General features: G+C 36.1%; 1 protein-coding gene across 1 annotated transcript; it reads right to left on the bottom strand.

Moving 5' to 3' along the window:
• LOC100536618 (lysozyme C-2-like) lies at positions 1-8,391 on the bottom strand. The gene is given in 6 exon segments (NM_001442631.1): positions 1-2,002; positions 2,766-2,816; positions 5,683-5,743; positions 5,828-6,022; positions 7,112-7,311; positions 8,350-8,391. Coding segments are annotated over 5 exon segments (681 nt in total). The 5' UTR covers positions 7,293-7,311; positions 8,350-8,391; the 3' UTR covers positions 1-1,809.
• Positions 8,392-11,473: the final 3,082 nt, after the last annotated feature.

The raw sequence follows: 11,473 nt of genomic DNA, 5'->3' as shown, positions 1-11,473 counted from the left end.
CAAATAAATAAAAGTTTATTAAAGCACCTGCACCCTTTATTCAGAGGCTTTATGTGTTTATTAAACTCACACAGGTCCCACCACCATCATATTGACCCCATCACCATCCAAAGGAAACAATCAGAAACAAGTCAGAAGATTGCGTTCTTAAAGTGACAGAAATTAAAGGCTGTTGCCATGGAAACAATGGCATGTTATATTTTTAATGTAACAAAATAAACACTGTTACCATGAGAACCATGGAATGTTGTGCTTTTAACAGTGACAGAAAGCGAAGGCTGTTGCATTGGAATCGTTGGAATGTTGTGTTTTCAAAATAATGGGGTATATGCCAAAGCATGCTAATAGGACTTTTAATTTGCCTGTAACCTGGGTTAAACGCTTCCGGCGAATTGAATGCCAATGCAAAATGCGGTGGGTTTAAGGTCTGTTTTTTTTAAAAATCAGCGATCTCCACTAGCTGAGTAATATCCGATTTAAAGTGGGTCACAGATTGTACAAGAAGCACTGCATTCAGTTACATTTCCCCTGCCTTGTCTTTATAATATGAGCATTTATTTTACCCCATTATATTCAATGGAGATTCTGCATTAGCCTGCCGATTCTGACGGGCGCGTGCGAGTAAACAGCTTTTTGTCTCGTTTTACGCTTGAGCAACTAAATAAAGGCTAAAGTTTATTTAACTGAATGTATTTTAATGACATTACAACATCGATGCTGTATAAGGAACCGTATAAAATGGTAAAAAGTTCACAATAACAGCTCACCGGAAGTGTATCAGCATGGGAACAGCACTAGCTCGGCATATACCCTATTAAACGCTGTTGCCATGCTGTTCAATGATTTGGTTACATTTAAAACAGAGCAGTTTATGTTTAAAGCTAGGAACACATTACATCCAAAATGTATACAAAAGTTTTTGAAGAAAGACAAGGGGGATATATTCTGAGAGAAGAACTACATTTTAGGAGGTTGAAAACAAGGATAAGTTTAAAAAATTTGTGTCTGTCTGTCTGTGGTGTGAATTTATCGAAAAGTCTAGATCGGACTCTCAAACAATGTCAGCATAATAATCAATTGAAAAAGTTGTATAAATATATATTATTAAAGGAATGTAATGATGAATGTGATTGAAAAAGGATAAAATGAGAAAGGTATGATGAAACTTTAATTAATGGCTATTTGCAGGACTATGTTTTTTTTTCTTTGGATCTGTTACAAAATGTAACGATACAAATGGATTTAAGCATATAATATGTCAAAGATGCCAAAAGGATAAAATATGCATCATGTAAAAAAACAGATGTGTAAAAGAAGAAATAAGTTTAAGTAATAGACGAATGAAGTATGTGGTAATGGGGTGGGAAAATAATAAGCTTGTGCTTCATAACACTCCATTTTCGACCATGTTGAAATGTATTTTTTGTTGATGATATTTTATGTATGATATTTTTGATCGAAAATAAATAAATTAAATCAAATCAAATCAAATGGAATGTTAAATTTTTAAAAGTAGCATGAGTGTTGTTACCACGAGAACAATGAAGTGACTGAAATCGAAGGCGGTTGCCATGAAATCATTGGAATGTTGTGTTTTTAAAGTAACAAATTAAACGCTGTTGCCATGAGAACAATGAATTAATGTGCTTTCAAAAGTGACAAAGATAGAAGGCTGTTGCCATGGAATTATTGGAATATTGTGTTCTTAAAGCAACAGTAATAATTTGGCTGATCAGATGTGGTGTTATGTATTTGTAGTAAGATAGCATGTCGAATCTGTAGTGTAAATCTGCAGCAGGTCAGAGTTAATCATGCTGTTGTTCCATTCCCTTGCAGTGTTGCATTCATAAGTGATGTTGCGGTCTGTGGTGATGTTGTGGTCACTGGTAATGTTGCATTTATCATCGATGTTGTGATCACCGGTGATGTTGGAGTCAGACACTCAGAGAAATACTCAGAGGCAACAATGAAGTGACACGCCCTCATCAATATAGTGCTCAATCTGTAAAATAGAAGATCCATATTCATTCTTTATTGATATAAACGGATAAAGTCAGAATTATTAGCTCCCCCGATTTATTTTTATCCCCAGTTTCTGTTTAACGGAGAGAAGAATTTCTCAACACATTTCTAAACATAATAGTTTTAATAGCAGATTTCTAATAACTGATTTATTTTATCTTTGCCATGATGACAGTAAAAAATATTATGCTAGGTATTTTTAAGATACTAGTATTTAGCTTAAAGTGACATTTAAAGGCTTAATTAGGTTAACTAGGCAGGTAAGGGTAATTAGGCAAGTTATTGCATAATGATGGTTTGTTCTGTAGACTACCAAAAAATATATGTCGCCTAAAGGGGCTAATAATTTTGACCCTAAAATTAAAAAAAAATATATAATTTAAAAACCTCTTTTATTCTAGCCGAAATAAAACAAATCAGACTTTCTCCAGAAGAAAAAATATTATTAGACATACTGTGAAAACTCTTTTGCTCTGTTAAACATAATTTGCGAAATATTTAAAAAAGAAAAAAAAAATCAAAGGGGACTAATAATTCCTCAACTGTGTATAGAATTCTTACTTGAAATTAAACTAATTATTATTATAATTTTTTTTATATTTATTTATTTACTTAATTTTCTATTCTGTCAATTTAATGCCAAAAAGACACATACATCAATACATGGCACAGTGTACAGGTTTCTCTTCTGAACATAAAAATAATAAACATTAAGACAATAAAAATAATAAATTTCAACTTACGTTGTAATAGGAAGAGTGATTTCATTGGGCTTCTGTTTGGGTCGAGGTTTGCTGTGAAGACAGATGGCATGTAATACAGTCATTTATTTATTTACTTTGGTAAACTCTGCATATTTTATTATAAACTATATAGTTTTATCACCTTGGTGATTTTACATTCCTTTTCCATGCGCTCTTGCCAGCCAAGATTTTCGTAAATGGGTTTTACAAAAAAAAAAACTATTCTAAATGCTCTTTAAAATTTCACTTTTTCTCAAACCTAGTAGTTCCAGAGTAAAAAAATGTGCCAAAACTGGATTAAGAAATTATCTTAATATTTTATTTCATTATTATTGATAATAGTAAAACAATATTGTGTTTTTATGCTTTTGTGCAGATCTTGCCAGGTATTCCCTCATAGATATATAATTAATATGATACTAACTGCCAGTAGGTGGAGACAACACATTGTCTTAATGAGTGATTCACTGAATCCTTCATTCAGTAAGCTTTCAAAGCAGATTAAATTAATCAATAGCTGTGTCCCAAATCGCATACTTATGCAGCATTCTACGCCATTTTGTAGTATAAATAGTGTAAGTATTGACCAACTAAACTTCTCTGACCACATTTCTAGAACTGCTCGATCGTGCAGATTCGCACTCTATAACATCAGAAAGATCCGACCCTTCTTATCTGAACATGCAGCTCAACTCCTTGTTCAAGCTCTTGTTCTCTCCAAACTGGATTACTGCAACTCTCTACTAGCTGGGCTTCCAGCTAACTCTATCAAGCCTCTTCAACTGCTCCAGAACGCAGCAGCACGAGTGGTCTTCAATGAACCTAAACGAGCACATGTCACTCCGCTGCTAGTCCGTTTGCACTGGCTGCCAGTTGCTGCTCGCATCAAAGTCAAAGCTCTGATGTTTGCCTACAAAGTGACTTCTGGCCTTGCTCCTTCTTATCTGCTCTCGCTTCTGCAGATCTATGTGCCCTCCAGAAACTTGCGTTCTGTGAATGAACGTCGCCTCGTGGTTCCATCCCAAAGAGGGAAGAAATCACTTTCGCGAACGCTCACGCTCAATCTGCCCAGTTGGTGGAATGAACTCTCTAACTGCATCAGAACAGCAGAGTCACTCGCTACTTTCAAGAAACTACTAAAAACCCAACTATTTAGTCTCCACTTCACTTCCTAATCTGCAATTGCCTCTCTGAATATCACACTAACTGTACAAAAAAAAAACTAATACTACTAATACTTCCCTTCTTAGACTTTACAGACCTGAAACTTGCCTATAGCACTTATTCATTGTTGCTCTTGGTTGTGTAAATTGCTTCCTTGTCCTCATTTGTAAGTCGCTTTGGATAAAAGCGTCTGCTAAATGACTAAATGTAAATGTAAGTAGTGTGTTCACACTGAAAACTCTAAAAAATAATAAGTGCACTTTAATTACCCGGATAATGCACTCATTCAGCCCGTAAAACGAAGTGTGTATGTTGGACACTACACACACTCAACGACCGCAGGTTTGCTTACGTAGCAGAAGGGGCGGAGCTATCGGCTGCACATGTTGGATAACTTTATCTATTTTGGATGGTGAGAGCAAAATTCTCATACGAGAGTGATTATTGCGCCTCCCGATGGTGAACGCGGTTATACTCACGGCAGGTATTATTTGATCGTTTGCTCATTTATTTCACTGATTTGGGAACCGTCAATTGTCATTAGAGAAACGGTTTGAATTTCCAATTAGTAAAAAAACATTAGTGCGCCATTTGGGACGACACGGCATACATATACTATCCTGTTGAATGTGTAAGTGCATAAGTACATAGTGCAAGAGTGCATAGTGTTCCATTTGGGATGCAGCTAATGACTAATTGATTCATTCTTCATTTATTTAAAAACGTTTTCGGCTTTTTTACAAATTATTTTTATTGAAGAAACAAGAAGAAAAAAATATTTGAGCTAAAATTTAGCTCAAATAATAATGTCTTGTTAAATCATATACATTTAGTCATTTAGCAGACGCTTTTATCCAAAGCGACTTACAAATGAGGACAAGGAAGCAATTTACACAACTATAAGAGCAACAATGAATAAGTGCTGTAGGCAAGTTTCAGGTCTGTAAAGTCTATGAAGGAAAGTATTAGTTTTATTATTTCTTCCCTCTTTGGGATGGAACCACGAGGCGACGTTCATTCACAGAACGTAAGTTTCTGGAGGGCACATAAATCTGCTGAAGTGAGAGCAGATAAGAAGGGAGGCAACCAGCAATTGCTTTGTAAGCAAACATCAGAGCTTTGAATTTGATGCGAGCAGCAACTGGCAGCCAGTGCAAACGGATGAGTAGTGGAGTGACATGTGCTCTTTTAGGTTCATTGAAGACCACTCGTGCTGCTGCGTTCTGGAGCAGCTGAAGAGGCTTGAAAGAGTTACAGTAGTCCAGTTTGGAGAGAACAAGAGCTTGAACAAGGAGTTGAGCTGCATGTTCAGATAAGAAGGGTCGGATCTTTCTGATGTTATAGAGTGCGAATCTGCACGATCGAGCAGTTCTAGAAATGTGGTCAGAGAAGTTTAGTTGGTCATTAATCGTTACTCCAAGGCTTTTCACCATTTTGGATGCAGTAATGGTTGCCCCATCCATGAAATCAATCTTGCTTGTGTGATGTAACTTAAATATATGTTACAAATATAATAAAAACAACCCAATACAAGGATACGTTTTTCTATCTTAACTTAAATAATATGCTGTATAAATGCATTCTAAAAGGCTTCCCCACAACATTAATGCTTTTGAACTCTCCAGATGGGTTTTTGTTCACTTTTTTTCTGGCAAAGTGAGTGACAAACTCACCAAAACAACCAATTCTAAAAATATTACTGTCAATTCTAAATATCACACAGCCTTATTTTAAACTAAGTGTGTTTTCTTACATGCTGTTGATCACGGTCTTCAAGCAGGCGATGTCATCGGTGACGTCATCATCGATTAAGTCTTTTGAAGAAAAGAGAAAAAAAAAATCAAAACCTCATTCAACTGCGTTTAACTAGAGTTGATCATTTTAATACGGGATCTCACCAGAGCAGCTGATGTTGCAGACATTGAGCGACGGTGTCAAGCCTGAATCACAGGCCCACTGATCACTGAGCTGAAACAAGCCATACAGACGCCAGACTAGACGCCGGGTGGAGAAGATATTCAAAGGGTTCGAGTTGGCGATGATGGTTTCGACCAAGCTGGTGTTGAAGCCCGTGCCACTGGCTTTGCAGACAACTGCATCAGAATGAAGGAGAACAAGAAAAAACAGATGGATTGACCATTAATCTGTACTAGACACATATGTAGTTTTTCAGAAATACAATCTTGATCATGAACATGCACATCAAAATACCTCAATTTTTATTGTTTAAACAACATTTTAAAGTGTTTTTCATGAATGAACACATTATATTTGCAGTGGTGTTCATAACATCACTGAATGCTTGAAGATTTAATTGGTTAATTTGCTTAATAATCTGGCCTATTAAGCTGAAATATTGATTTGAACAATTCTGTCGCTATTTGTAGGGTTATTGTTCGATAATACATGTGGAATAAAGCTCCAGTAGTAAACGGTATTGCTCATACAAAAGATAAAGACAGACAAGAACAAGATAAGAGTGCTCGACCCTAGAAAACTGTAGCTGAGCACAGCATACAAGACAAAACAGGACTAGTGTCTGGCCACCAAAACAAGAACTAACAAGACCGAAGTGGCAGAATCCTGACACCACTGGGAACCTATTTCCAATGAGCCTAATATGAACAAATGAACATTAGCGAAGATTAGTATAAGCATTTGTAGTTTTCATTATGAGTTTAATAACTCACGATGAATATTATAAACACTTTTATTAATCTTAGCAGATGTTCATTTCTTAGATAATGCCTAAAAACACATCAAAACTGTAGTCATAATCTGAATACAAGTTGTATTTATGTTATTAAACAGACTTAATAGCTAATAATATTCTGCTATATTATAAACATAAATATAGTTTATAAACTATTAAATAGAAACTATTAAATCTGTCTGTTTCACACTGTTGGTTTGAATCCATTATCTTACGTTTACTAATGAGACCTTATTTAGACCGTCACATGTTGTACATTATAATCCTTTTGCAAGTAACAGTGAAACATTTGTTAACTTCGAACATCAATATTCACTACAACCAGTAGTTTTTGTTATTATACCTGTTGCTTTTTTGCAGCTTACCTCAGTATCATAACACTACTGTAATAAAAGCTTCAGCAATTAATCACAAGAAAATGTTAATCCTATGACATCCTGAATTTGAATCCAGAAGGAAGTAAACTCACGTCTAGAGATGAGCTCCCCCACAGTCATTTTGTCCCCCATGGCTCTAATGACCTTGATCTGAGCCGCTTCCAGCCTCTCCTTCAGCTCACATTTACTCACGATCCGTGCTTCAGTCGCTCTGAACACCAGCAGAAGCAGAGCAAGCGCACACAGCATCTTCACTGAGAGAGCGCTCTTCATTTTCTGATCTGATGGAGAACTGAAGATGCATTTATTAGGTTAGCTGTGTGTGTGTGTGTGTTTGAGTAATGAGCAATTCCAGCGTCATAGATGTGACATTTGCAGTAAAAACTTAAAATGTTTCAAACGAATTAGTTCAATTTGGTGAACTGGTTCGAACAGTTCACTTATAAGGACTGGTTAAACAGAACGATTCGTTCTTGATAGTTGTTACTAGCAATATTTATTTATTTAAAACTGTTATTTTAAGTAAAGTTTATTTATAAACTAATTTCGAGAGGATCATGTGATTATGATTTAACACGGCTGGTACTGCATTAGCTATGTATGAACCACCAATCAGGCCAGTCCTAACCCACTATAAGGAGCCAGAGTTTCTCACTACAGTCATCTTCGATTTGAAGAATCCCCCCTTCCATCCCTACTTCACCACCTTTCCCTTCATAGGGCGGCACGGTGGCCCTGTGGTTAGCACTGTTGCCTCACATCAAGAACGTCACCAGTTTTAACAGGCTGGTGGTCGTTTCTGTGCGTAGTTTGTTCTTCCCATGCTCGCGTGGGTTTTGCCCGGGTTCTCCGGTTTTCTCCCAAATTCTAAAAACATGCACAACAAGTGAACTGATCAATCTAAATCTAGCACTTCAGTCAAACTCTCATCCTGCATCATATCTCTGCATAGCAATTATTTTAGTCATCAGCTCTTATCAAGGGGGGAGTTGTCGAGATCTACCTGAGCTCAAAGCTCCCCTCTCGCCCTGCAAACGGGAGGGAGCCCAGAGCTCAAGGAGCTTTTGGGCTCAGGGCTCTCTCCCGGCACAGCATGCCAAACTTGCTTATAATCATTAGCTAAGTGTGAACTCTTTAAATGATATGTTTGATCGAACAAATGCATCCCGGGTGAGCATTAGAGGCTTTTTCCAAAAATATGTGAATGATCCCAATAAATTTATAATATATAAAAATAATGTAAATGATATATTTATAATATTAAACTTATAATATTTAATATATTTAGGCGGGGAAATTCTTCCCAAAAATGTTGCAAAATAAATCTTACCAGCTGTCGGAGAAGCAGATGAGTGAAAGTCTTCAGATGTTCCTCAGTCTTTATTGTCTGACTTTTATATGTTCCAGTCGCCTCCACCTGCAGCTCCACCCGTGCTGCTGATTCACCTCACAATTAACACTAAGATTAATCGTTTTTTTGTGTGTGTCCTCATTTTGTCCAGAAAATTACGACCTGGTGAGTTTTGGTTCCTCCCAAGCTTTTCTTCCACCCAAACTACATGAGGCTGAAAACATTCAGTAGAAATTCACAATCTTTTAAATCGTTTAAGCTTGTGTGTATGCAAATATTTTTATTTTTATAGTAACTGAAATGACAAGGATATCACGACTGCAGCAGACATACAGTACAGTATAATAATAGAGGTCAAAAGTCACTCTTTAAAGCTTTAAATCCCCACTGTCGTTTATTTGGGTGGATCTGTTGACAGTTTCTTGTAAAGACTTAATGCTTCTGTGGAAAAAGTACTTTTCGGGCATGGCACTGTCATTTAAACACCTGAAACTCAGCAGTTATAGTCGAGAATTATTTTCAAACCTAATTTAATTCTCTCATTAAGAATTATACATTAAAAGCAGTTCCAAATAGACTCTGATTTCTGCAATGTCACTCTCAGAAATAAAGGTACAAATTCTGTCACTGGGCCAGTACCTTTTTTTAAAAGGTAAACTTTTGTACCATACAGGTGGACATTAGTACCTTTTGGGTACCCTTTTGTACCTTTTAAGGTTCACTTTTTTACCTTTTAAAGTACTATGAGGTACACATTTGTACTTTTTGGATATTAATATGTACCTTTAAGGACTTGTTAGCACTGTAGTTCGTTTCTGTTAAATATTTACGCAATATTTATGCATTATTGAGAAAAAACAAAACAAATGAAGAGTTCAGATGCAAAAACCTCTAAATGTCATTGTCAATTATCTTCTAAAATAAACATTTTTGTAAGTCTCTTATGTTTACATTCATTTATTTCACTTTTAAGGCAGTTAAAACAACATATTCATTGCCATCAGGGCTTGACATTAACATTTTTGATCACCAGCCACTGTGGCTAGTAGTTTTCCAACGTTACTCGCCATTTCCACTAGCCACACTTTTGTTGTTGGGAAAAGATATTTAAAATGTATAGATTTGACTTGGCATGCTCAAATTACTTGATTTTAATTATGTGTTATGTCCACATGCCTGCTTTTTTTATTTCACATGACTTTTTAAGGGCTCAACACTAAGGATTTACTATTTCTTTTTCTGGCGACACTAAACTAATTATTTCCCTGCCACAAAATAATAAAAAAAAGATATGTCAAAACAAGCTAAATATAGCTGTGTACATGCACTTTTTATTCAACAAAAATGTTCTTAAAAACAACTGACATATATTAAGATTACTCTCATGTATCTAAAACTATACACAGTAGTTTGTCCAGGCTAAGGGTCCCAGATAAAATTCTAATCTTTAGTGACGCGGCAGCTCTGGCTATTTAAAAATTATTTTCAACCAGCCAAAGTGGGGGTGTCTGTCTAACCTGCAACAGCTGAAAACCAGCATTTGGGAGGCTGGTGGGTGTTAACGTCAAGCCCTGATTGCCATACACATGACAGCCTGAGAAAAAAACGCTCATTTTAGAAGAAATGTTCATTTTTAGCCGCTTTTTGCATCTGAACTCTTCAAATTCAGACTTGATTATCACAATACCGTTGATATTTTAATTAAAGGTGAACCAAAAGCACAAATGGAGGGGGAATAAAACATTTATAAGTCTAAGACAGTTTTGTAGATAACAGATTTGGGTGCTTTTTGCATTTATTATTCTAGTATAGCCTGTTGGAAAATTCTGATTTGGGTCAAAATCAAGGGGTATGTTAGTGTAAACTTCCCTCAGTTCACTTCTCTCACTGAAGTGTTTATGAAGGATTCCCCATAGGGAACAAGGGAAGGGAAGTTTGCGAGTGCGTCTAAAAGTGTAGTGAAAAAACATTGAATGTGTAAGTTGACACCCAGTATTTACTTAAATAAATAATGTATTTTAAGTGAAGTTTAATATTAAACTAATTAACCCAGCTGGCCCATATTAGCCCTATTAGCCACAATCCTCCAATCAAAGGATCCTAAGTTTCTATATATACCAGTTTCTATATATACCCTCATTTCCTTTCTACAACTATCTTCGTCTGGAAGAAACCCCCTCCTCCCCTTCTTCCACCTTTATCCAGAATGGGTGGCACGGTGGCCCAGTGACTAGCACTATTGCCTCACAGCAAGAATACCAATGGCTCCAGCTCCTTGCTGGACCATCTGGTGTTTTTGTGCGGAGTTTGCGTGTTTTCCACCTGAGCTCAATCTCCCCTCGCCCCACTAAGAGAGGAAGCCCTGGACTCGAGGATCCGTTGAGCTCAGGGCTCTCTCCCGTAACAGCACGCCAAACAAGCTTTTAAAAAAACATGAGCTGAGTGTGAACTCTTGAATTAGTTTTAAAAGAAGTAAACTGTCTTTGAAATTTCTCGTGGTTTGGATTAATGTCGATTAATTTATCTTTAGCACCTTCTTCCTTTGTTTTGTAGTTTAGTTCGGTGCTTCCTGTTTCTTGCCATGTTGTCCTTAATTATGTGTCTCATTTCTCATTGGTGGTTTCTTGTCATGTGATCTCCATTTGTTTTTTAAACAAACCCCTCATGTTTTATTTCTTTCCTGGTCTAGCTTTGCTATGTGTAACCTGCAGTTTGCTGAATGTCATGTTTCAGGTTCATGTTGTAGTTTCACGTCATGTTTTAAGTTTAAAGATTAGTCGTTTGATTTTTGCATCGTCACTTTGAAGTCATGTCTTTAAACCACTTTGTCATAATTCATTATCAACTTAAATTGAAAGGAAACATCCTGAAATTGGTAAATGCTTTTGCTGTATGTTTGCCTCATGTCTCCTTATCATAACGAAATCTTACCTTAATTTTACCCCATTTTCCTTTATGTATATGTTTAAAATTCCAATAAAAAGCCATGAATACATACAAATTTTGATATAGCCCCTTTAAACAATCCTTAAATCAGCTTCATCATGAATGTATGACATTTTTTTAACCTTTTTGCTTTAATATAATAAGAAAATGACAACAC

The sequence above is a fragment of the Danio rerio genome, chromosome 1 (assembly GCF_052040795.2).
Source record: "Danio rerio strain M-AB ecotype USA chromosome 1, GRCz13ab, whole genome shotgun sequence".
NCBI lineage: Eukaryota > Metazoa > Chordata > Actinopteri > Cypriniformes > Danionidae > Danio > Danio rerio.
Note: the sequence above shows the minus strand (reverse complement) of the source record. Positions and strands in the feature narration are given on the sequence as shown.